The 27,855-nt window shown below is 43.7% G+C and overlaps 2 protein-coding genes across 2 annotated transcripts in view; both read right to left on the reverse strand.

The window, feature by feature from the left end:
- Positions 1–1,063: 1,063 nt before the first annotated feature.
- cavin4a (caveolae associated protein 4a) lies at positions 1,064–14,337 on the reverse strand. Its single transcript, XM_041948365.1, has 2 exons — positions 13,799–14,337; positions 1,064–2,902 (listed from the first exon to the last, which is right to left on the reverse strand). The coding sequence occupies exons 1-2, from the start codon at positions 14,204–14,206 to the stop codon at positions 2,339–2,341; spliced, it is 972 nt and encodes a 323-aa protein (XP_041804299.1). The 5' UTR covers positions 14,207–14,337; the 3' UTR covers positions 1,064–2,338.
- Positions 14,338–20,544: 6,207 nt separating this feature from the next.
- Positions 20,545–27,855, reverse strand: part of tmeff1a (transmembrane protein with EGF-like and two follistatin-like domains 1a) — a 69,266-nt gene continuing 61,955 nt past the window's right edge. Inside the window, exons 8-10 of the mRNA XM_041948366.1 lie at positions 23,215–23,338; positions 21,553–21,714; positions 20,545–20,734 (exon numbers count right to left, since the gene is read on the reverse strand). Of these exons, the coding sequence (XP_041804300.1) occupies positions 20,650–20,734; positions 21,553–21,714; positions 23,215–23,338 (371 nt within the window). The 3' untranslated portion in view covers positions 20,545–20,649. The remainder of the gene's footprint in view (positions 20,735–21,552; positions 21,715–23,214; positions 23,339–27,855) is intronic.

The following is a 27,855-nucleotide window of genomic DNA, read 5'->3' on the forward strand; positions in this document are numbered from 1 at the left end:
TGAGTTCTGCATCACGACTAGTTGTGAGAGACTGTGCTGCGGCAAAGTTCATGCAAAGTTTTCATGAGTTCGATGACTCGATGGCTCCTGTAGTGTACTGTTAGTGTAACTTTATTTAAATTCTCGTGGGGATCCCAAAGTCTCCAAAGACACCAAACCTGTCAGGCTGAATTCTGGGAATATTTCCCTCAGTGTAGTTTAACTGTAGAGCTGGAACATGATGATATAAAACACAAATCTCTGCGACATTAAAGGTTTGCAAACTTTAAAGACACTCAAAGGTCCAGTGTGGAGGATTTAGAGGGATCAGCTGGCAGAAATTGAATTTAATACCCGTGTTTTCATTCGTGTATGATTGGCTGAAAATAAAAACTATCGCAGAATGAGCTCTTTGTGTCTGCAGGGGGAGCAGATCCTCTTCCACGTAGTCCACCATGCTGCACCGCCATGAACGGGCAGCCTTGAACGGACAAACCAAACACTGAATCCAGAGACATGGGTAGTTTCTCCTACACGATTGGAGTGGGAGCGCTCAGGTGGTTGCAGTTTGCAAATTTACAGATTTTTTACTGTGCAATTGTACAAAAACACATCGTATTTTATAATCCACATCGTACGTGCAAGTCAAAACTTTCCATCGTGAAACTGAGCCATCTTGTTTAAAGGATAACTTTCGTTTTTTACAACCTGGACCTTATTTGTAGCATTAAATACGCCCATTTACTCACCCAGTGGTGACATGTTATCGACATCCGGCGTCTCTAGACAACTACCTCTGACGTGGATGATGTCATTACCGAACGCCGCGCGCTGCGAGCAGCCAGCCACAACACGGCTGACTCTGCGGCGGTCGGCTACGAATACGCAATAACGAACCACAGCTGTGCCAAACTACAGCTAAACTAGCCGACTGCCGGCTCAGAGGGGAATAGCACCAGCATATCATAACTAAATATTGGAATATGAACGAGTTTCAGCAGATTATGCGTTATATAGAGGCTGCGCATGGATGCCCCGAGTACTCGCATTATACGGATATACGCGCCGCTCCTCTGGGGCTAATTTCTTCAAAACGACTCCAAATGCCACCAAAGTTGTCTGGGGGAGTAAATGGTCGTATTTAATGCTACAAATAAGGTCCAGGTTGTAAAAAAACAAAGTTATCCTTTAAGGCAATATTGTTAATTATTATCATACTCTTTTTGTATCTAATGTATATGTATATTGTTGATTTTCTTCTTATTTTTGAACTCATTTCGTGTCTTTACTTCTGTTTGTTTCCGTTCTCGTCTGAATACCTTTGTATCGAACGTCTTGCTGACAGGCACTTTCTAATAAGCTTGATTTGCCTTGCTAGCTAGCTACATCCACGAAAACCAGTGATGGAGCTTCACAGAGTGCTGTGAGTCAATAAAAATGAAGTTGGTGGGATGGATACGACACTCACCGCTGACTGGATCAGGTAAAAAACCAGAAACCAGCCATGAACAGTGTGTCAGGCTGAATGAAGCAGAATCACTCTGTCATGAAGGTAACAACACTGTGACTTCATGCTTATCTGCTTATCTGGTAACTGATAGCCGTATTTTATGCTGCAGTACGATGGAACTGCCCCTCCAGATGGTGTCTTATCCAGTGTTTACTCCACATGACAGTTTACTGATGTTGCCTCATTGAATTTCTGGTTCATGAAGCCCAACACTGAAATCTCTCGGATGTCTATCGGAGCCGATGCTGCTTTAAAGCACCTTGAAGTTTTCTTTCACTTCATCGCCTTCCTGCTGTTTTACATACAGAAACCAGTCTGACGTTGAATCCGCTGTATTTCAGCTCCTCAGAGACCAGCTGAGGCCTGCATGCACCCAATTTCACCTGCCCAGTTTTTTTGGTACAACGCTAGTATGTACATTCAGATCGACATTCGCCATCATTCACCAATCATTTACCTTTTACTATATTTCCTTCCCTTCTAGCCATCTTGTGCAAATAAACCTCAACCCCAAATGTGGATTCACAAATTAATCAAACAAATCCTGAAGCTGAATCTTTCTGAGTGGATTCAGAATAAAGATTTTCAGCTGTTTAACTTCTATAAATGTTGAAAACAGGCAGCAGCTGATTAACTTAACTTAGGTTTGATAAATCGCCAGCTCGCGCTCTGATGCGTTTGTGGTGTCAGTGCCGATTCCCATCTCAAGAACTTCCTCTGTTTTAAAACGCTGTGGCAAATAAAAATGTCCGTCGTTCATGTCGACCAATCGCAGACCTTCTCTCTACATCCTGGCCATTACGTGCTTTCTCCAGTGCTACGTCAGCGCTGTCTGATCTGACGTCCGATCTACTTCCTGTAATCCTCTTCTCCTATCCGGGTGGCACCGGCCTCCTCCACGGGCCCCTCCCTCTTGGTTTCCATGGCGACCTCAGTGTAGGCGACCCCCGCCGGTGCGACGCCCTCGGCCTCGGCGCCCTCCTGGCCCTCGGCGACGGCTCTCTCCTTCTTCAGCTTGATGCGGAAGGTCTCTTTGCTGGGGGCCTTCTTGGCGATGTTCTCCTTCAGCCGCTCGCCGGACTGCTTCAGCCGCTCGCCGGCCTGGTGCATCCTGTCCCTCCGCTCGGCCGGCATCACCTTCTCGCCCAGGTTGTGGAACTTGGTGCCCAGGCTGTCTTTGGTTTTGCTCATATTCTCCTTGGAGAAAGCAGCCTTCAGGGACTCTGTGCTCTTCACCACTGATTTCTTGATGCGGGCGGCTCGCGAGGGGTCGGCCTCCTCCACGCTCAGGTACTCCTCGTCTGAGGAGAGGTCGACGGGGACGTCGTAGGAGTCGGGCTCGATCTCCAGCCCGTCCAGGCCGAGCCCTTTGGGAGTCTTGGTGACGGCCACTGATGGGATCTCTGTCTCGCCCTGCAGAGAAGAACAGAATCAGGGAAACAAGGCTTGAGGACAGTCACCATCACAGGTACCCCCTCCATGCGCCTCTCTGACTGCATCAGCCCGCCACGATACTGCAAATCCATGGTCAGGGCTCCTCTGTGGTAATGTTGTCGATGTTTTTCTCAGGAGTTTAAGTGTTTGTGTTCATTCATGTCTGAATATTTTATCTATAAGTGATTTTGCAACATTACCAAAAGGAGGATTTGATCTTCTTTAAGCAGGTAACGGAGGCGTCTTTGTAGCCTCGCAGTGTATTTCCGTCTGTCTGAGTGTATAACTGCATTGATGAGCTGTAAGCTGTGCTGCTTTCACTGTGCAGGCAGTACAAACACAGAACTGAGCTCCCAACACGTCGCCTACCTGCCTCTTTATCACGGATGTTTGTCCTTGGCTCAGGTAAGCTTTCTGTTGGTTTGTGAACATCAGAGAAGTACTAATATCACACTGTGAAAGTCCTGCATTGAAAATGTTACTTCAGTGAAAGTATGTAAGTATAATCAGGAAAATATACTCAAAGTATTGAAAGTAAAAGAACTGTAAATGTCCCCTGTGACTGTTCTCCTGTTCTATCTGATCTCATTAGATTATTGTTTCTCAGTCGTTCATGTAAAAGCAGGATTTTACAGCTGGTTGAGGTGGAACTCAAATTTCATCATATTTCATATTTGTGAGATTGTGAAAAATGTTTTGACCTGAAAAATTATGATTATCAACATTGTTGCAATTCGTTTTCTGTCAGTCGACTAATTTATTAACTGACTAACTGATTAATCTTTTCAGCTGTACTTGTACACACTGTTTGGTAGTTTGATTAACAAAACATCTTATTTTCTAAACTCTGTACATGTTTTTGTGAGTAAAAAATGGAAAGAAGTAAAAAGATTTCCATCTGAGATGTAGTGGAGTAGAAGCAGAAAGTAACATGAGAAGAAAATACTCAAGTGAAGTACCTCAAATTCGTACTTAAGTACAGTATCTGACTAAATACTTAGTTACATTCCACCACTGATGGTAACTCAGGGGTACACTGCCTTCAAGGCTTTTCACGCCCTTCGTGCAGGCTTGCAGGTGTTTTCACTTATCGTCCTCTCTCGCTGCACCTGTCGGCGCAGGACGACCGCCACATTTTTCATTCTTACTGCTATTTTGAAGCTGTTGACCCCTTATTTTCCAACCAATCTCAGCCAAAGTTCAACCCAAGCAGAGGACCAGTCAGTCAGGTTAACTGGCAGCACCTGCATGGGTGTGCAGAGCTTTTAATTACACCCCCTCAAGGAAGGTCCTTTATTCCATCAGCTGTCAGATTATTCAACTCCAGCACCATTTAACATAAGACTGTGTCGATGTTGTTTGACAATTACTATTTGTGCAATATTACATATCATTTACTGTTGTTGTATATTTTTATTTTCTGTGCAATAGTAGTAACACTATTTATTATTATTATTATTATTATTAATGTATTAAATACATTGTTCTTTTTCCACAGCTATTGGGGCAATAAATACTTTTTACATATTTTTTATAAATATTTTTTTTCTACATACCTTATTTTTCTTTAATATAGTTAACTTTTGTTTGTATAATATGTACATATATATATAGTCTACTTTTTATTTTGTATTTTGTTTTTTTTTTTTAAATGTTCTCTACCTACCTACCTCTCTCTAAATTTCCCCGGCTAAGGATAAATAAAGTTTTATCTTATCTTAAGACTCTGCCAGTTTCCTCCAGTCTTTGTGCTAAGCTAGGCTAAACAGGTCCTGGACCTGTCTCTGTGCTAGATGAAACTGACGTCCCTCTGAAACATCTGAGTCTGGAAGACAGAAAATAGGAGGATTTGAAAAAGTGCTGAAGCCTTTAAAGCCGAGTTCTGCTGAACTCTGAGCACGGCTTCCCTTGAATCTACCTGTTTATCAGGTGGGTGGCTCGCTCTTTAAAGCTCTGAACCAACTGACTTAATAAAATGTCACACTGCACACGTCATCATCCACCAGGCTGCGGTCCTGTCGCTGCACTGGACACACAGTGAAACTGATGCATCTTCTCATCCGTCTCTTCAGGCCAGTGTGGATTAATTGCTACGTCGCTCACTGATGCAAGTCCAGATGAAAACATGATATTCCTCAGAGAGATTCTGTCAGACCTGCAGCCTCTTGCCTCCACCTCACTGGCATCTTCATGAGATCAAGTTTTATCTATTTTTACTGATGAGGGGAAACTGAGACTCGTTCAGACAGGAAGCTGCCGGCAGGAACAACACCTGTAACTCAAGACGGCCGGTAATAATAATGATGCCGTCCGGTTTTAGCTGTGGGGCAATGAGCTGTGCTCCAGACGGGAAAATCTCGAGGAGTATTGGATAATTTGTCCTGAAATTTGGTTCTGACATTCACGTCTTCTCGGGGTGAATCATCATCAGATTACTTTCCAACCAGCGCCATCATCAGGTCGACATTTCACTACTCCCAATACTTCGTTTTCTGACCAAATACCTGCAGAACCAATGACACATCAGCCTTGGCTGGAGATGGTGTTTACTGCTAATTATTAGCATGCTAACAAGCTAAACTACAGTGATCACCGTCAACACTGCACTTGCTAAACATCAGCATGTTAGCATTATCATTGTTGGCATGTTAGCATGCTAATGTTAGCATGACGCTCAAAGCACCACTGTGTTTAAGTAGCTACAGCCTCACAGAGCTGCTAGCTTGTGCATCTTGTTTCAGGCTTTTAGTGTGATATCATATTTTACTTTGAGGTAACTGCTGATTGGAGTTTTAATTATTTTCTCTGCTCACTTACACTGCAGTTATTGTTATTGTTGTGTTCATGGAAGCTGACAAAGCATCGATATTATCAGCTTTTCAAAGGAAAGGATGGAATGAGCATTATGATTCTGCTTTTCTGACCAATTTATTCAGTGTTTACAGCAGCGAGAGGAGCTGTACTGTTTCTAAATAGCAAAGTGGGATTTCATTTAAATTACTGATAAACCACGTTTCAATCTGTCACAGTGTAAAATCTCTAAAATCACAGTAAAACATTTTTATAAACAATCAGACTTTTTTAGAAACTGTCACTCTTGTCGTGTAATTTTGATTTTAATTGACCTTGTATAGCTTCTATTTTTATTTCTGCTCTTATTTTTCTTATAAATACTTTTTACTACTGTTATTATCTTTTATTTCAGTCCCGCGCTGCTGCAACACCTTGACGCTTCTTGATGGACTCAAACAAACCAGCTCTTGCGGGGACTTCCTCCCCAGGCCTGCTCCACCTGCCGTGCCCCACAGGTGACTTTAGATGTGAAAGCCAATTAATCCTAATTAAACTGCGGCCACCTGCAACGATCACACTCATTAATCAGGGAGGAGTCATCGGAGCGCGTCCAGTCGCGGTGAATGACACAATAATTACACCGGCAGGGAATGTGGGTCGAGGCGTGTATTAATAACCTCGGGTGATGGCGGAGGAGGGGGAGCGACAGGAAGTCCGGACTGTGCCTTCCAGTTCGACGCCATCGAGACATCGCTCACACTCTTGCTTCAAAGTGTTTCTCGGTGTGAAGTTTACAGAGAACAGATGAGTGATCGCTCTGCTGTTAATCCAGAGGAAGATGTTTTAAACCCTGAACGCACCACAGCTGCGTTTCACCTGTCAGCACATAAAACTGCCCCGGTGTTCTCCAAAGCACTTAATCTAGCAACCTACTGGGAGCGTTCTCGAAATGTTGAACGAATACTTAAGCTAAACTATGTATTATCAGGAAGTATGAAGAGTAAAAGTATTCATGTAGCAGTAAAATGTTCCTGTCAGTGTTTCTCATCATCTCTGATGTTTGTGGATTAATATTCCTGCTGCATTCATGTGGATGTTTCAGCTTGAGCTCATTTGAACTACTTTATATCCTGTTGGCTGGTTTAATCTACAGCGATGCTTCATATTCTATAAGATCATCATATGTTTGTCCTGTGAGAACCTCGTATCTCAGAAAAACAGCCTGTTTTCAGCTTTGTGACGATGCATTTTCAGCTGATCCAAGAGGCTTTTTAAACACTTTATTTAGCTGAAGAAGGACGAGGATTTTCTCAAGACATGAAGGGAAACTTCATCCTTCAGTTCATCACAAACATTCAACACATCTGGAGATACGTGCTTTTCACTGGACAGGAAGGAATCTGTGAAGTAACTAGTAATTAAAGCTGTCAGATAAGTGTAGTGGAGTAAAAAAGTACAATATTTGTAGAAATAAAAAGTTGCATCAAATATAAATACTCCAGTACAGTAGGAGTACTTGAGTACAGTACTTGAGTACATGCAGCCTCTGCTCGTGTAGCTCACAGTAAAAAAAACTGAGGCACAATCTTTTGCTTGTTATCACAGAATAACACTGCAGGAATATCTGTTCAGAGGCTGGGTGTTAGGTAATGCTATCGCAGCGCTCTCTGTTGGCTGGCTGACCTCTTCTTTTAATTGTGGGAAGTTTAACTCATAAACTTGTCATTGCTCAGCTCCTCTCATTGCCGCACAGCAGAAATATCACAAGCTAAAACCCATTAACGCCTCTGAAATTACACTCTGTCCTCTAACGTCCGGCGCTGTGAACGACGGCCGAGGCAGAGCGGCCCTGGGTGCAGACCGGCAGCCGTTTATCTTTTTCTTATTACTGTCCCGGCCTTCATTATTCGGCCGCTGGCGACGACTGTCTCTAACAAACTGCCTGTTGCTTCCTGGTTAGATGACCGCAGCTGAAGCTCTATATTAGGAGATGAACGGAGGCCTCAGAATAACCGACAGCACATCAGTCAAGAGGAAACTCGACACTGCGACCGTCTCCTCTGCAGGCAGGAGGACCAGCAGGAATACAGATACAGCTGGGATCACATGCAGCTGCAGGGACCAGGCTGTGGTTTGGTGATCCAGTGTACTTCCTGCACTCTGTCACTGACACACAGTCAAATATATCAAGTATCAAATATATCAAGCGGAAGCTGGCTGGTGTGTTAGCCACGGCTAGCCTTAGCTCCTGGAGAGGTAAAACTAGATTTACCTTCAAATCATTTAAATCAATCAATTATATTCAGACTCAATAAAATGAAATAAGAATGTATTCTATTGATCTTGAAATCGATATTGTCGTATTGTTGAACAGCATGAACTGCAGTATTATAGCAGAGAGAGCAGACCTGGTACCACAGACATACGTTTAATCTCTATGAGCAGGAAATGATGAAAACCAGATTTCCAGTAGTTGAAAACAAAAATGTACATTTACTCAAGTACTGTACTTAAGTACAATTATGAGGTACTTGTACTTTACTAAAGTACATCCATTTTCTATGCTCAGAGGGATTGTACTTTTACCCCACTGCATTTATTTAACTTTACTTTGATTTTACATACGGAACAAACTTTATGATTAACTTCTCAGTGATGCATTGTTGTAGATTAAAGGCCCCGCAGACGCTCACAGGTGATGCAGCTGGTTGCACCCGCCCAGGGGGCCGCTGTGCGAAGTACATGATGTCATCGTGTAGTTAAATGGATGATAAAGTTGTAAATGACACAAATTATTATCTTGTGTGCATGAACGTTAAAAACTATCATCATTCAGGGCCCTGAAGGCTCTATAATTGAACACTCTGAAAGGGGCTATTTTGCGTAGTGAGTAGTTTTACCTTCAGTACCTGAAGTTTATTTTGCTGGTAATATTTCTGCACTTCAACTCAAATTAAATTCAGAAAACAGGACTTTGACTTGTTTGTTACTTTGACTTGAGTAAAGGATGGGCTAATCACTGACCATGTCCTCTGTTCCAAATCAGAGTACACTGCGGGTAACCATAGCAACAGTACTGATGCTTCAGACTCAGGTCAGTTATGATGTTAAACTGACGATAAATGTGAGAACACAGAGGAGGATTTAAGCTGCCATCTTTTGCTCACAGACAACAGACGACCCTGCTTCGTGCCACATCGTTTTCTTTATTTAGGAGTACTCAGGAATCTAAGTGTATTTATACACATGAATGTACTGTATGACCACTTCATCCTGAAACAACAACTCAATTTATGAAACCTGCAGCATTTTTGACAGTAAACTCACCTGATGTCAACACGTCGAGAACAAAATGTCTGTTAGCGGATAGATGACACTGTTACACCCATTAAAAGATTCTGATGATTACTTCAATGCAGGCCTGAGGCATCTTATACTTCTTCTGAACTTCAGTGCAGCCTCACTGATGGAGCCTGCTGGTCCCTGAATCCAGACTGAAGAATGAAGGTGACTGGTCTTATTCCATCAGACCTGAAGACTGAGGCGTGCTTGACTTTGATGTAGTTTTACTGTATTCAGACAGTTTTATTCGCTCTGCCCCTGAAATGCTGACGGCTCGAATCATCAGTCGAGATGCTGCTGAGCCTCGTTCGGTGGAATCACCGCGCTGTGTCCTCGTTACAGCATGGCGGTTTCAAAATGAAGTACTTCTGAACCAGACGCTGGTACAGCCTCCTCTGCAGCCAGTGTCGCTAAGCTGCTAAAAGCTGTTAGCAGCAGGAATCACCAACTAAACACAACACAAACTAAAATACACGCCTCCAACTCACAGAGACGAGAGGTGAAAAGAGAGGAAGGAGGTAAATAACAGGAAGAAGTGGAGTTTAGTCAGAGGCTGAATGCGGAAACACACATTCAGTGACATCTGCTCAGCACGCCACTGTTCCTCCTACAGGAAGGAAAAACCTTCATCGTGCTCCTCGGTTATTTAACTCATGACTGGACGGCGTCTCAAGCGTTGGGATGTTGTCTGTTGTCTTTTAGCTCGAGCTTCCTGTTTGATTCAGTCTCAGTGTTTCCTGCGTCGTAAGCAGCCACGTAGCTGCAGAGCCTCGTGTGTCCCTCAGGAGTGGAGACCAAAGCGGAGCTAAAAGAGGGCCAACGCTGGGCTCCATCACGACGCCATGAGTGATCATGTTGCTCTGCTGGATGATATGTGTGATGTGCTACCTGTGGCAACCTCACGAGGTTATATACTGCATGTATGCAAATATATGTTGGGTTTTAAGCTTGTTCTGCTGCCCCCAAGTGGCCAAAGAAGTTGATGAAAGCAGCTTTAACTTCCTTTTCTTTACATTATGTCACATGATTATTTTTTTTCTGACAGTATTTAATTTCATCTTCCATTATGTTTTGTTTTAGGTGGTTAAGGGGCGGTCCTTGCAGCAGCATGTCAGGATGATTGACACCTCCGCCCCCCTCTCTGTGATGAGATGCTCTGTCAGACCCTGATTGTGGTTGACAGCAGTTTATAGCGTGTCCCTGCTGGCAGCGAGGCAGAATGCCGAGGTCCCAGAATAGATGCCTCTGTCACGGATCCACAGCAGCTGTTAGCAGCACATAGTGGCCCGGTTACCGCTCTGAAGTCCGGACGCTAACGAGGATGACACCTCCAGCTAATGCAGCCTGCTGAATGTACGTCTGCGGAGCCCAATGAGAGTTCATCTCTGTTTTACTGTCAGCGCGGCCGTCCATCGTTAACATCGTCAGGGTTTTTACTTCAGTTTGAGCGAGTCAGAGGGTTGCAGTGTTTCATCTGCTGATGTAAAGATTAGAGACACTAATTGAACTCCACAAAACCTGGAAAAAAGACCCAGGATACTGGAGCTCACATCACTTTGAAACAGAAGCACTTAATTGTTTGTCTTGAGCTTAATAAACTCAATGATAATGATTAAGGTCATTTTAATGAATTTTAAGTTGACTAGATGAAATTAGGTATTTTTCATGGTTTATCTGCACAGTTTAAGTTAAAACTCCTTCAAATTAACCAAATAACAAAAACCACCTGAACACGTTTTAATACACTCTAACATTATCGTGTCAATTATAGGCTGTTAATCTAATCAAAGCAGAAAATCCATGACCTAGATTCACGTGTTTGGTATGTTGTTAGCTGTTAATTAAGGATTAATTAGCAAGTAATTATTTTAAATTAAGTACTATTCACTCAGTATAACATATTAACTGCATGATTTGAAATATTGTGTCAGGTGGGTTTGTTTTTACACTGCAGTACTGGTACTTTAACTAAAGTAATAGCTCTTCCAGCACTGCACTGGGTTGTATGTCAGCTAGTTTGTGATAATTTGATGAAACATACATTTATTGGAGGATATGAACTATTTGAAGCTAAGCTAAGCTATTTGAAGCTAAGCTAAGCTATTTGAAGCTAACATCAACTATCAAAGATATTAAATGAAGCTCAGTGTAAGACAAATTTTTAATGAACTGCAAATGAGTAATTAACCAATCTGCCCCAGATTACTTTCCACGGAGGAGAAGGTGTGGACGTGCGACTCCACAGCAGACTGAGTGCTTCTGGTTCCGGCTGCAGACACTGTTCAGCTCTGACCCGACTCAAGCTGCACTCACACAGCCTGCAGCGATGAACACAGAGTCTTTGATCACCATTAAAAGTCCTCTGAGTTCAGAGAGACGTCTTTTTCTGTCTGTCCTCTCAACCCCCACATCGCTCCAATTGAGTGCCATTATAAAGTCCGTCCATCTCTTTAGCAGCGACAGCCTCCTCAATCAGCACGAGGGCCTCGGATCCTCTGCTCTCGCTCTCTTTGCACTTGTGCGGCACTTTTCATGTGTCTATTTGGAGATAAGACGCCTCTTTCGGTTTATTTTCCCTCCCCCTCATGGTAAGAGATTACTCAACAGGAATATTTGTTCATGCAAATGTTGATTTTTGGGCTCAGAAGCTCTCCGACGGTTGTGCTCAGTGGAGTGTTTCAGATTAGTAATTAAACTCCGAGGTGAATCATCTTGTTTTCACTCGTTTCACCTGACCTGGTTACGGTCCTTTGATCAAAGTTTGGCCTCTCAACGCAACAAGGAAGCTTTTTTATAGATTACCTGTGTTATGGAGTCCAAGGCTCTTGAGTGTTGAACTTAAACCACATTTCCTCACACCCCCGCTCGCCCTCTCACTGCGTCCACCACGTAATGAATTGAGTCAGAGTTGATTTGAGTTAAGATCTCGCTGCTTGGCACGCAGTTTGTCGCGCCTGAGGGAAGGAATCGACTTTATTTTTGATACTTAACTTAATTATGCTCCAGTTCCTCGTAAACTGAAACCTGGACGGGACCCTGGATCTGAAAACCCGGAGCAGAGCTGCTCGATGTCCTCTGACTGCCTCCGGTGTGTTCAGAGATTCTTATTTCAGTGTCAAAGCTTCCCCCACCGTTAAAAAACGATGTCATTGATCGACGTCTCACTGTGATCAGTGGTTTCCTCCTCACACACAAAACTTTCCCTCAAAGTCACGGCGACTGTTTTTCATTTCACACAGATCCGACCTTCTGTCCACACTGATCTGAAGTGGGCGGGGCTCAGGTGAGCAAACATGATGTCATGCGTTGCCATGCACCAATCAGGACTTAGCATAATTTGAGTCAAAATGTGAGGACAGTTGTTCTGTTGTGTGCTTTGTTGCAGAGTTTTAAACTCTTCATTAACAACATTTTAACACTGATTGTAACATATTTAACCATCTATATTTAATATTATTGATATTTTAATTAGATATGAATTAATTAGGCAAGATTTGACACCTTGGGGCTTTAAGCACTGTTTGTGAAATATGAAATTAAAATACACGTATTATCAGTTAATTTAGTGGTTCTTAATCCATTTATCTTTAAGCTTTGTCACAGGTTGCATATTTGTGGCGGCCAGTTCAACCAAAGCCTGAAATCATTAGATTTATAAATAAAAGTGATTCACAAGCAGAAAGCAGTTTTGTTGTTTTGTGTGGCAGGAAAGTGTTTTTTCTGCTTTCCCAGCCAGACGGTCGCCTGAAGAAGCCTCAGATTCATCTTGTGAACACACATGTTGGAAATCTCTGGATTAATCTATCAGGTTTTCTTGTTTCGTACTGCGAGGAAAACAAGCTACTTCAGAACAGTGAGGGACGGCTTTTTTACCTGCATAGCAGGTATCTGAAACTGAAAGCAGTTCAGTAAAACTATAGGACTTATTGCTGAAATGTGGCTATAAAGAGAAAACCTGCAGCCGGTGGTGCAGAGGCGCACCAAAGAACAAAAAAGGCTTCGCTGGCTGACGCCTCACAGTGTGCTATGATAACGGATTTATTGAAGCATTCTGCAGGTGATGATGTTATTGTGTGACTGAAGTAAATGAGATCATTCATACGATCAGGCTGGAGGTTGTTTGAAAGAGACAGACATGAGTCAGACAGGGAAACGTCTGAGGAAGTAGAAGGAAGAAGGAAGCAGCCAGCGTCACTGAGCTTCAGAGTTCAAACGACGCAGAGTCAGAACAGCACACAACAAGCATGCCGGCCCAACCTTAACGCGAACAATACCAATTAACAGAGTTTGTCTAATTGATGATTTGCTCAGCGAAAAATGTGTCAGTTTGAATTTGGTGCATCGGTCTGGGGCAGCATGGCAGCAAATTCCTGCTGCTGCTTTTTTTTTGCTTTTCAAGAGGTGGTTTGCATGAGAACAACCACAATTTAAAAAATGAAGGTGGCGATTATAATGATGGTTTACCTACAACATGCTGTAGAACACTCTGATTGGATCAAAATGTAAATATCTACTTCGTGTCTGATACTGTAAGGGAATGATTGAGCTGTGTTTTACTGTGTGTGAGAGAGAGAGAGTGAATAACTGTAATTCATCGTTAGGTTGCATTTGCAGGCCACTCAGCAATGTTTTGCTAGCCTGCCATTGGGTTCTCTCTCTCACTGTTCCCTCCACCCATACTCACTGAAATGGAAGCACACAGTACATGTTTTTTTAACTTTCATTCAAACCTCTGCTTACCTGATAAATGACGACCCGGAACTTGTTGCGGGTGAGCAGCTCATCCTGCGTGGATTCAACCTTCTTGACGCGAACGTTTTGTTTCTCGACACGCGTCCGGACCTCCTTGACGTTGGCGCTGACCTTGCGGGTCTTCTGCAGGAGCTTCTCCACCGTGCCGCTGGTGTCGGTGTGGTCCTTGGCCAGTTTCAGGACGTCGCCCTGGATGGTTTTGATGTTGTTCTCCAGCTCCAGCTGACGCTCCTCCATGCGCTGCTGGCAGGACTGGACGTTATCGATGATGCCGGCCACGCGCTCCAGCAGGGACAGGATGGTCAGGGCACTGATGGGGTTCCCTGCCTCGTCCTCCACCCCGATGATCTCCAGTTTCTCCTGGACGCCCGCTGTGCGATACTTGTGCTGATCCATTGCAGTGTTTCAATGACGGGGGGCCGACTGACTTTGGTTGAAACCTACCTAAAAGCTGCAGATGTGTGGTTTACTTTGGCTCAAGGAATCAGGAACGTTGGTGTTACCAGCAGGGAGACCGGAGAGAGGTAGCACCCAACCGCTGTGACCCAACCTCAGGTCTGGCGACAGGGAGAGTGGAAAACTCCACCTACCCCTTTTAAAAAAGGCTTCAGGATCCAAATGGAACCTGAATTCAGCCCTCATTGGGATTTGGGCCAGGGGGTAAACTCAGAGGGGAGCGGCAATGCTCACACGAACCCCCAAGCTAAAAATAAAAACCCTTTGTAAGGCGACACTCTGACATTTTGGAAGATGCAAAGCAGAGGATGGTGGAAATCCCCGTCAAAGTCCTGCTCTGCTTCGTTAGAACCACGCAGACTGATTCATAATTTTCCAACATTTGCACATATGTTCGTGCCGGCAGCTGCGAAACATGTACATCAACAGTAGCTTAGGAGTCATTCTGCAGCTCTGCAGTCACAGATGCAAAGAAGCCACAGTTGTCTGGTCTGATTACTCAGCACTGGAATGTTTTTCGGGGGATTAAACAGTGCAGCAGCGCCCTTCTTACTTTCCCCTGGGCCGGTCCAAACATTGACTGTGACTGAGATCTGAAGCTCTTTATAGAGACGACGCAAGAAGTGACTGACAGTATTTTAACACTCGCGCCTCTGAACAGCCAACGCACAGCAGGATTCATTGGTTCTGAGGTTCTTCTGAGCAGTGCTTTTGTGCTGAGTGCACACTACATGTCTCGGGTGAGACATGTCGTTGGTCTTCAGCTTCTAGTTTGACAAAGTCAGGAACTTGCTTTGTCACCTTTTAATGACAATGTGTTCAGAAATATTTGTATTCCATAGATAGACACATGAATGTGTCAAAAATAACAGAGGCCCACACTCAGAGCCGCCCCCCCCTGCAAAGATGAGCTTTCGTGTCTTCCTCCCACACAGTAATGGGAGCCTTAGGGTGTAATCAGAGGGAACACAGGAAGTGCACACAAACAGCGCTCTGACAGCAAGCAAATAACACAAAGCAAATTTGACTGGGCTGTTTTTTGTAGTTTGTGTTTGCGTGGACGAACTGTACAGACAGTAGCTGTGAGCTAGCTGGTGACAGAGTGTGTGTGTGGTGTGACAACTGCGACTGATCTCAGAACTCACCAGGAACTCCACTGGTTCTTCTTCCTCTTCTTATCCTTGCATATACAGACGCAGCTTTGCCTCAGTTTATGCTGCCCACATTCAAACTATTCACATGTCATGTATGATTTTCTTTGGGTTTGGTCTTCTTTATAATGGCTACAGTTATTGTTACTAACTTTTTATCATGTTAGGTTAATCACAGCCTCATACGGTCAAACACAGGAGCTAATGATACCGGATTTTAATCTGCTTTAAAGGAGCAGTGTGCAGGATTTAGTGGTATCTAGTGGTGATGTTGCAGATTGCAACCAGCTGAATACCTCTCACCTCACCCCTCCCTTTGTAAGTGTGTAGGAGAACCTATGGTGGCGCCAACTAGCATAAAACACAAAAGACACTCTCGAATCAGTGTTTGGTTTGACCGTTCTGGGCTACCGTAGAAACATGGCTGTGCAACATGGCGGACTCCGTACAAGAGGACCTGGAGATATGAAGAGCTAATTCTAAGGTAATGAAAACAATTAATTATTCTTATTTTGAGGAGAGTAAGCACTAATGGAAACATGTTTCCGACCACGAATCCTACACCCTGGACTTTAAGGTTAGCCTTCTGTTAGCCAACATTAAGAGTTACTGTTACTGACATTTTTAGCTGGACAAAAACCTTGTGTTAGCCAGTGTTAGCTAATGAAGCTTAATCATGTTACCTTAACCCTTAGTCTTGTTATGGTTAAGAAACGTATTTTCAGTTCAGCGTCTCTCGCGCTCTTTGTGAATTTCTTTCCTTATTTTGAAAAAAGCTCCACCCTGAGACTCCACCCTGAGACGGCACCACTTCAGGATCAGGGACTTTTTAATGAATGAATGTTGGATCATGACGGACGTTTGGTAGTTTGGACATTGCTAAATGTGTTCGACTGAAGCCAGCAGCTGCTCCTGCCCCTGAATACTCCCCCACCCGGTCCCACCTCCTTCCACCCCTCCACCCCCAGTATATAACTCTATATTTACTCCAGGGTAGCGTGCCTGAGTCCCTGCCCCTTGCAGAAATGTACTACACACATGTTGGTGTATTTTCACGTGGAGAGGCGCTGACCTCTGCTCCGGTTCTGGCTTCTGCAGACGAGCAGTTTTTAATTAGACAGAGCATCAATTAATGATGTGGCCCCTCCTCTCTGACAGGTGGGCGGTGGCTGATAATGAAGACATGGCCATTTTTAACCTCATCTGTCCTCCTCCTCAAACCACGAAGTCCCAAAGCTTCTAAACATGGGGGTAAGGATCAGTTACATTTATTACACGCTAAAATATCTATTTTCTGCAGGTGATATACTGTCAGTTAACTAAAAACTGCAAAACGCAAGACAAGAAGTGTTTCAACATAATACGTATGATATCAGATATTAAACAGCAGCAAATGTTCACATTGGAGAAGCTTGAGGAGGAAAGTGTTTATATTTTTTCGTGTTAAATGTGATTCGACGGATGGAATAATTGCTGAATCACAGATTGCACTGAGCTGAACAGACGCGACGTCATGACTGATGTTTCTACACAGCAGCCAAAGTCAGAAGGTTTACCTGAAACGTCTGCAGCGTCATAATTGTACAAAGAGTGTGTGGAGGGAGAAGCACCAATGCAATAAATATAATTAGCTAACACTGTTAATATGATGGCACAAATTCAGTGTTCGCTGGGAACTCAAAGCTGTTTAATACATACTTTTGTCACGTGCTAGGCTAAATAAAATTTTACTTGTGCTTTCTCTAAGAGGGCTGATAGCCTCACACTGTTACAGATGGATTTCTTATAAACACTGCCAACATTAGAGGATGGTGTGTACTGCATAATGTTCGGACTTGGTGTCTCTGTAGAGCAAAGACAAAGAAAAGCGTCTGTGTATGTGAACACACAGGTCACACTTGTATTTCCATCATTTTTGGACATTACATAGACTAACATTCATTTCCTGGTGACTTACCCTATCCATAACTACAAGAACTACTGCCTGAACCTAACCTTATCCTAACATCGACCCTAAAATGCAGTAATACATGCCGACACACACACAGTTTCTTCAAACTGACCAGTCAAACACAAGTCCAGACAAACCTCACAGGACGAAGAGATTAAAGGGGACATTTGGCTCGAATGACACATCGGCACTCTGGTGTACATTAAAAAAACATTTCCTTTTTTATTTTGGCAGAGACCAAAAATGGCCTCTCAATGTCTACATGCAGAATATTAACATGTCAAACACATTCTAGTCACATTTAGAGAAGTCACGGCTGCGATGGTCGACAACAAGTGGAAACACGTTGCTCAGCAGAGGGGGGGTGAGGGCTGACCTACGACCTGCAGACGTGGACTAAGACGCTACAGAAAATAAACAGAAACGTTGAACATACAGAGCAGACAGACCTCCCCTGAACTCACATTGTGGACCTCAGCACAGCCTCAGACTCTCACTTCCTGTTCCACGGATACACAACGAGAAAGAAGCACGAGGAAAACGCTGAAATCTGCCGTCATTAGGATCCCCCCCTACCCGATAAATGACAGTGTCTCTATTAGCCATGCACAAGAAAATCTAAATGATGAGTGAGTTATTACTTCACACTGACGCACCGGGGACGCTCATTGTTCTCTGGAGATTTACTTTTGACCACCGTGGCTCGTTAGCTAGCACTGATTTTCTTTTTTTAATGACTCACAATATAATTGTTAATAATTAACCATAAGTTAAGAGAATAACTGAAGAGGTGTGTGCACCAGCGGACAGTTGAACCTGCAGCAGAGCAGGGTTAGATGAAGCTAACACACTAGCTTCCTCAATACTCTTTGGCTGTCTGTTAGCTTAAAGGTCAGCACTGTCAGCATAGCTTGCTGTTGGTCAATAGTGTGATTTAGAGTCCGTACAAAAGGTCAATGTGGATTTAGTTTAATTGCTTCCTAATCCTTTATCCTGAAATGAATTGGTTTTGGTCCAAACTTTCACTGTCGCGATGCTGGTGTGAACGGGCCTTTTAGGTACTTGACTGGCAAGCTAATCGTTACCCATTCATTAGTCCCAGACTAATTTAACAATCAGCTGTGGCTTCAGTTTCCATTAATGTTCATCATTCGCTCTTAGTCTCTTCTTTCAGTCTCAATTTTAGTTCAGTTTAGTCATTGTTCTATAAATTGCAAAGTGAAGTCAATGGCAGTAGAGTTAGTGCATAGTTCATTTTCCTACAAGCTCCCGGTTCAGTTCATATCGCGTCAAAGCAAGCAGAGCTTTCCCACTCACTTGTGTTATTTGATCATTGATTTTGATGCCTGGTAAAAACTCGTATGGGAACGTAACGCTCTGACAAGAAGTCCTGAACACTGAACTTCGACGATCGGCTGCATCAAAGGATCAGAAAGTTTACCTGCAATGAAACGAACATAAACTCTTGACAGCTGGTTTAGTCTGTGATTGATTATTTGCTGTAAAACATAAATTCTGATGTGTCAATAACAAGCTGATCAGAAGCAAACAGATTTCAGTTTGAGAGGGACGGAGTGGGACGAAGAGTGGAAAGTTTCCGAGACAACGTGATGGGACAGCAAAAAGCCTCGCTGGACATACAGAACAGAAGGACAGGCTGTGCTTCAGTGGACGGGGGGACACACGGGAACAAGACAGAAAAGACAGAGACATCATTCATCGGGCGTAAAGTTCCTGTTGACACGTTCAGGTTGTTGTTTCAATCTAAAACCTTTGTTGCTTCTTGTCTGATTACTGTCATGTGACGTGTCTGCCATCACTGTTTAATGCTAAGACTTGAAAATATCAACACGCCAAAAGACTTTCATGATAGCGAGTTAGCGACATGTTACTAATATCTGTCAACCCTGTACCTGATCACGTTAATACTGAAGGTACTTTGTTTTGTAAGGTGTGTTGTGAATATTAGCTAGGGGATTATTCTGTAGTTTTTTTGGGGGAGGGGTCGTCTGTGCTTGGAATGTCTCGCTGAGGAGAAAATGCAAAACTAGAACAAAGACCAAAAAAAGACAATTATTCTGTCACATTCAAAGAAAAGCCTTGATCGCAGCCTTCTGAGCAACCAAGACTTTTTTCCAGGTACATAAAAAATAGCATTTAGAGTTGACCTCCATTTGCAGTTTCAGTCCTTCAAACCCCCGAAACAGCCGACACACGTTTCCTTTACAATCCTCTGAATCCAGATTTTCAGACAAAGATGCAAAAACATTCCCGCCTCTGAGCGTTAAAGTCGTTCAAAGCAAAAGCTTTTAGATGTTTGCCACCATCAATGATAACTACAGTTTTTTGTTGTTTTCTGGGGTGGCTGACGACTGCTTTTCCAAACATTACACATTCGTTTCTTTAACACCGACGAAAGCCCCCCCCTCAGCGTCGTCCGTTCATCAGTCCGACAGTCCGACAGTCCATCTCCATCGGATCTCTGCGGCTCTGAGATGGAGGCGGCGTCGAGGCCGTTGGCTTTTCTTTTAAAAAGTTAAAACTACACCACAGTACACAGTTTTCACAAGTCATGCGAGTATACAGGAACTAGAATTTAGAAACCAACATTGAAAATAAAAAGTAAGTAAAAACTTTTAAGTAAAAACTACTTAAAATAATAATAATAATAATAAATTATGATCTTGTTTGAACACAGTGACGTCTTTAAATGGACTTTCATCCCGAAGAATAAGCGTAAACATATCTATGTCACTGCCTGCCCCCCACTCACCTCCTACAAAAAAATAAAAATAACACTAAAATAAATTAAAGTCAAACTGCATTTGGTGATCAGCTGCACATTTTTAGTAAAAGTAAAACAGAGAGGGCCGTGGAAATGATCATTTTCAATAAATATCACATTCCAGAGGGGGAGACGTTATTTGTTAGCCAGTTTAGCATAAAGCATTCAACAAAACCTCGAAAGAAGCAGTTTACAGTGATTAAGACAGCAGACGTGGGAACGATGTGAAGTGACGGCGAGTTTTCATGATTCGGCTCCTTCAACTTGGTTTTGCGGCAAAGAAAGAAAAATCACTGTGGCGCAAAATTAATGCGCAACAATTCCATCCGAAAAGAAAAAAAAGGGAGGGAAAATAAGGCCCCTTAAATAAATATTCTCATTCTTCTTTTTTATGATTTCCCGGGAGAAAAAAATTGAAACCACACATCTATTGTTAAAAAATGGTATTCCCATGCCGTAAGAAAAAACTTATCAAAAAGAACCCAGACGAACGCGGCTATACCATCCTGGAGTTAGTGTCCGAGGAAAAGTGTCCCAGGTTCTGTTTTTGTCGGCGCCCCCTGTTGTTTTTTGGACATTTCCTAAAGAGACACACAGAGAGACATTCATTCATTTCCATTAGCTCACCGTTAGGGGGTATCAAGGGGCACTTAAAGGGGATACCATGTGCACAAGGCTTTCTGACAGAAAGGCTTTCTGACAGAAAGGTCACAGTAAGAAAGAGATTTTGGTTGGATGTTTGAGTTAAAATACTTTTACACAAGCAAAGTTAAAATCATCCAAACTGGTGTCAATAAAATAAACCGATATGATCGTCACATTATCCATGAAAGTGCCGTGTTTCTGTTTCTAGGAGACGAATATTTGCTATATGAATTTTTTTTTTTTTTTTTTTTTTTGTTCTAGAGTGAGGTGAAAACTGCGAGTGCTGAGGAAGAGCGACGTCCTGGTCGCCACATGTGGGCGGAGACGAGCGTCCAGGTGTATGAACAGGTGTATTTATAACCTCTTAATGAGAAGTGAGGCTTGTTTGACTGTCAAACGTTTGCTGAAAACTTTGACGACGCAAAGCGAGACTGACGTTTTATTTCCTCCTCGGGGTGATGGAGTAAAGCCCGTGTGCTGCTTCAGAGGAGGGAAACGAGGCCGAGTCAAATCTGTTTAATTCTCCTCAGCTTTAAGCCTCAACCGTCACCGGCAGCTCCATCCTGACAGACATCACACCTACACTTCATGTGTGATGGAGGAACAGTGAGGCGGCGTGTTCGCGGCTGTTTGTCTCAACTGTTCTTGTCTTTAATTTTCAGCTTGTTTGTCCGACCGAGCCAAACAACACCGAGCGAACGAAAGCCTGAAAACGTCTAATCTAACACTCATCTAACCCTAAACGGTGCCTTACCTTGTGATGCACATCACCACGGCGACGATGATGGCGATCTGCACGGCGCCGATGATGGCGGCGATGAGGACGTAGTGGAGCTTCTGTCCGCTTGGAACCACGTAAAGGATGTTGAAGTCCTGAGTCTCGTCACACTGAGGACCTTTGTAGCCTGCATCACACCTGGGACACACACACACGCACACACACACACGCACACACACACACACACACACGCAAAGGGACGTTTGGTTTAGCATCCGGCCTGCACAGGTTGAGTACAGTGAAAGCAGCACGTTGGCAGCATCAGCATCAGCACTCCATCAGGTCACAGAGGATGCGTTCAGGCACAGTACTGAATGTAGTTCATCCGGGTTTCGGACACACAATCACTGAAGCTTTGCAGGCTGATCAAAGCTGAAGCTTTTCTGTCGGACGCACACACTGAAACTGAAACACAAGGCTGACGATGCACGATGTGTAAAAGCTCACCGTTCATGTAATTCTGACACGTAATTGGTGGCTTCATGTTTAAAACGTACAGGCTGTGTTCTGTTAATGTTCATTTACTCTGAGCAACACAGACATGAACCTCCCGCAGCTTGTTATGCTGTTGGTATGTGATTCAGTACAATTACTCAAGTTCTGTACTTAAATACAAATTTGAGGCACCTGAGTACTCAAATTTAATACGACTTTAAAGTTCAACTCCACAACGACACAGAGACAAACACTGATGCAACAGATGTCTATAAACCAGGCATTAGCCTCAGAAACCATAAGTAACAACAAAACTGGCAACCTGTTGCTTCTTGAATTGATTTCAAGACATTATTGATTACTTTGAAAGCCCTCAGAGGGCCCACCCTCAGTTATTCATCAGCTCTCTTAGTGCCCCCGGTCCCCTGAGATGTGTCCTTCCTGGTTCTTCCAAAGCCGATTCTGAAGTCAGGGATCCTGCCCGGTGAGATCAGGGCTGAGAAATCTTTCCAGCTTCACGCTCTATCTGGGATTTTATTTACTTTTTATAATATTTCAGTTCGTTTAATTCCCTTTGTGTTTCAGAGTGGATCACTTTTTGTAAATCACTTTTTAACTGCGTTTGGAAAGGTGCTGACTACATTAAGTTCAGTATTCATTCTTAATGGTGGGTGTGTGTCCATATAGTGCTGCTCTGTGGGTGCTGGCAGGGTGCTGGGAAGGACTTCGATGAAGAGCTCTATATGGACACAAGCCCTAAAGCTGCTATTTCAAAATCAAAGACCACATTCATCAATCAGAGCAGTCACAATAAACGAAGCACTAGCAGAGGGTAGCATTGTCTGTTCTGAAACACCAGCAGCGCTGACCATCTGGAGATGGTCGCAGCCTCTGCGACGACACATCGGAAAGACGATGCACAGGGGACGTCCAGCCGTATGCAGACTGTTGCCCTTCAGTGCTCCTTTATGTCTTGAGAAAGTTCTCCTCCTTCTTCAGCTAAACAATCTGTTTAAAAAGCCTCTTGGATCAGCTGGAAATGCATCGTCACAAAGCTGAAAACCTGTTTTTCTGAGATACGAGCTTCTCACAGGACAAACATATGATGATCTTATAGAATATGATGCATCGCTGAGGGAACATCTGAAGGATCAGCAGCACTGCTAACATCAGTGGTAGCAACATTAGCAGGTAGTCACAGACCTGCAGGTGGCCATGTTGTACTTGATCTCACATTTCCCGTGAACACAGTAGCCGGCGTAGCTGTCGGCGCAGGGGATCGGCATCCCGGCGTAGAAACCGTCGCCGTGGTCCAGACCTGTGGTTTCTGAACGGGTCGCAGAGAAAAACACAAACACACAACGTGAGAGGACGATCAGCTGGTGTCTCTGCTGCAAACACTGCAGGATCAGCTGCTGTACAGGTGAGAGCTGGAGGGCGATGGATTCACCTGGTCAGGTGGTTTTTAACCCTGAACCTGAACCTGAACCTGAACCTAAGTCTATATCAGCAGGAGCACAAGAGATGAGAAAACAGAAAAATAAATATTTTAATGACATAAATCAAATTTACCATAATTACAGTAGTAAGCTATTTAAAACATTATATACAATAAACACATTATAACACCTTAAACTATATAAATTAATTAGGAAATATAGAGTATATGTGCAGTAATGAGTCATCGTCCAGGAATCTGAAGCCTTCTCGAGGTATCGTGACTTGTTAGAGTCCAACTGATATAAATAAGCAGGTACAAATACAAATATAATACATGTAAAGAAGTATAAATAACTAATACAAAGTACATTAATGTGTAGTGTCATAGATCTTCCCTGTGCAGTATAACTTTATAGAGACACATTCAATTATACAATAACAAAGTCAAATGAAATAACAACATAAGTTACATCAGGGATAATGTATAGTGAGCAGAGTGTTATTTATATAGATCTATATACACTCACCGGCCACTTTATTAGGTACACCTGTCCAACTGCTCGTCAACACAAATTTCTAATCAGCCAATCACATGGCAACAACTCAATGCATTTAGGCATGTTCAAACCGAGCATCAGAATGGGGAGGAAAGGTGATTTAAGTGACTTTGAACGTGGTCGTTGGTGCCAGACAGGCTGGTCTGAGTATTTTGGAAACTGTTGATCTACTGGGATTTTCACCGACAACCATCTCCAGGGTTTACAGAGGATGGTCCGAAAAAGAGAAAATATCTAGTGAGCAGCAGTTCTGTGGGTGTTGCTGTGTGTTGATGCCAGAGGTCAGAGGAGAACGGCCAGACTGGTTCAAGCTGATAGAAAGGCAACAGTAACTCAAATAACCACTCGTTACAACCGAGGTGAGCAGAAAAGCATCTCTGAACACAGAACGCGTCGAACCTTGAGGCAAATGGGCTCCAGCAGCAGAAGACCACACCGCGTGCCCCTCCTGTCAGCTAAGAACAGGAAACTGAGGCTACAATTCACACAGACTCACCAAAACTGGACAATAGAAGGTTGGAAAAACGTTGCCTGGTCTGATGAGTCTTGATTTCTGCTGCGACAGTCAGATGGTGGGGTCAGAATTTGGCGTCAGCATGGATCCATCCTGCCTTGTATCAACGGTTCAGGCTGGTGGGGGTGGTGTAATGGTGTGGGGGATACTGAATTGAGCATCGATTCAATGCCACAGCCTACCTGAGTGTTGTTGCTGACCATGTCCATCCCTCTATGACCACAGTGTACCATCTTCTGATGGCTGCTTCCAGCAGGATAACGCACCATGTCATAAAGCTCGAATCATCTCAGATTGGTTTCTTGAACATGACAATGAGTTCACTGCACTCAAACGGCCCCCACAGTCACCAGTTATCAATCCAATAGAGCACCTTTGGGATGTGGTGGAACGGGATGGATGAACGGATGTGCAGCCGACAAATCTGCAGCAACCGTGTGATGCTCTCATGTCGATATGGACCAAACTCTCTGAGGAATGTTTCCAGGACCTTGTTGCCACGAAGGATTAAAGCAGTTCTGAAGGCAAAAGGGGGTCCAACCCGGTACTAGCAAGGTGTACCTAATAAAGTGGCCGGTGAGTGTTTATGTATGCAGCCATGCAGGTGTGTGTGTGTGTGTGTGTGTGTGTGTGTAAAGTGACTGTTTTAAAAAGTTAGATCAGAACTTGTGATTATTAAAGTACGGCTGAAATCGATACCACAGATGTCGCAAATGCATGATGTCATCATCATCATCATCGTCATGACGATAATCAACACACGATTTGAATTATCAAGTAAACAAACTGAAATCTGCTGCTTCAGATTCAGTCACTCTGCGTCCGTACGAGCAGATAAATGAATCATGAATGCTTCGCACATTCAGGGATCGTTCAGCCGTCTCTTCGCCATAATTCACTGCAGTGATACAGAAAACGCCCACAAAGCAAAGTGGCGCTCATTAAAATGACTCACACGCAACGTACCAAACGCACACCAACACGAGGAAAGTCTTCCGTCATAAAAAACCTCGGGCAGGACTTTAAAGTTCACCGTTCGCCACTTTTACGACTACAGAACGAACAGGAAATGTGGGAGATTTAAAAACCTCTAGAAACCAATAACTGCTGTTTAATTAAACCTTTTAAAATGTCGAGTTATCAGGACTATTAGAGAGGAGGAAGAACGCCGTCACGGCTTCAGAAAGCCAGGAGCTGGACTGCCGGACAGCAGCTCACTGAGCATCATTCCCACCGCTGTTCCAGGAACCGGAGCATTAACTTCTCGTCTTTGACTCATGGCGTGAGCGGGATAATCACAGACCGCGGTGACACGATACCTTCACTGCCGAATTAGCGAGGCTGTAATTACAGATTCAACACACATCCTGGGAATCGGTCCTACAAACCTCCCGGCGACGAGCTCAGAGAGGACAAACATTAATGACCAGAATTTGCTCGAGAGCCCATGTTTAGCAGTTTCCCTCACAGACAGATGATTACACTGTGACAGAGATGATCGCTGAGCAGCGGCTCCTCCAGGTGGCTCCTTTGTTCGATCAAAGCTCACTTCTTTTTGCCATTGATGCTCCTGTTTTTCGCTGTTGGCTTCAAACAGACAAATTAAAGGCCGCTTCTAGTTTTCAAACGACATTTCAGTGACTCGCGACTTATCAAGTTGTTGTTTTTGTAAACTGTCCTCCAGTCAAACTGGGTAGAGATTTGTTCATTATTTTAATTTTCTGATGAATAATGACTGAATATCAGCATCAAATCAGACTCTAGTCTTTACTCACTGCATCTGTGTCTTTCTACCCACAATCCCTTGTGTTTTGGGGTGGTTTCCACGGTGGATTATGTAGCTTGGTGACATTCATTTCAATAAAAACTGCTGTAATATGAAGAATGATAACTAACAGTGTTTTATACTCTGACATCAACAGTTTCACAGAATTCTCGTATGATAGTGAACTGTGGTTTTACTGAAGATCTGCCATTTTCTGTGTTCTACATACTCCAATTATTACATAAATGATTAAGACAGTATGAAACCAACAATTACAGGAATAGAATATATTTAAAACCCCAACACAGTCTGAGGATTTACCAAATGTCACTTCATGGTTCCTAATTTTAGCAAAAGAACAAAACCTCTGAGCCGAGAAGCCGACTTAGCTCGTTAGCAGGCAGAGTTGGGTTTCTGAATTATTCCAGAATTTACTGATTTTCATTTCTATCCATAACTTTTGTTTCAATGATAACTGGAGGTCATAGAGACCGAGGAGACGAGACGACGGCGTTCAGGTGAGGGTTCCAGACAGGTGAAACCAACAGTTCAACAGTTTGGGAACAACACTCATTTGCTTTCTTGCTGTGAAATGTTCAGATCGATGCCTCGCTCATGTTTGTACGGTAAATATGAAGCCAGCAGCCGTTAGCTTAGCTTAGCATAAAGACGGGGGGACGCAGCTAGCCTGTCTCTGTCTGCAGGTGACAGCACGTCTAAAGCTCAGAGTATCAGATTTGATCTTCTGACGTGCTGCGATCACCTTGTGGTTCTTTTACTAACAAGTTTCCCATTTTTTGAATTCACTGAATCCGCGACGACTCGAGAGGACTTCACTTTGAACCTTCAGCTGAACGTCTTTGTGAAGCGTGAGCGATAAAAGCAAACAGCTGAATGATTTGAAGTTCGAATGATTTATTGCTTTGAAGGACACGTCTGAATGTAGCGTTTTATTAGACGAAGGTGGATGAACCAGAGCAGGAAGCCCTGCAGAGCGCAGATAAACGGATGTGAACGTGGCGGCAGTGAACGCAGCCTCTCTCGAGTCGTGCGTGTCACGTTATCAGCCGCAGAAATGTGTCGCCGCGTCCTTCGCCGTTCGCGATGCCGACAATGCGGCGGTTTAATCCGATCCCCCTATTGTTCGTCTCTGAGTCCAAGTTAAAACACAGAGTGAAGGAAGTGACGGAGCCGCGGGGGGATCTTTCCCCCGGCGCCGCTTCAGTCAATGATATCAATGCACAGAGTGAGCTGCAGATAATAAAAGCCTCTGGATTCACTCTCATCTCCGCTTTCATCTCCAGACTCAACGCTTGCATTGTGCAGCTGGCTAACGCTAATCTCTGTGTTTACTGATGAGAAATTACAGCGTCACAGGCTCAGGCTTAAAGAACAGTGAACTCACATTCTGTTCGCTACCAGCAGAGACTCAGAGCGGCGAGGCTCCGTTTCCCTCCTGTGAGGACGCCATTGTGTTTTAAGGAGACACTCGGTAGTTTTATCCTCTGTTACTGCTGCTCGCCAGGTTCACACGCAGGTTAACAGGCCGCCGAAAGGCCACGAGAAGT

Source organism: Chelmon rostratus, chromosome 12 (genome assembly GCF_017976325.1).
Source record: "Chelmon rostratus isolate fCheRos1 chromosome 12, fCheRos1.pri, whole genome shotgun sequence".
NCBI classification, from domain to species: Eukaryota; Metazoa; Chordata; class Actinopteri; order Chaetodontiformes; family Chaetodontidae; genus Chelmon; species Chelmon rostratus.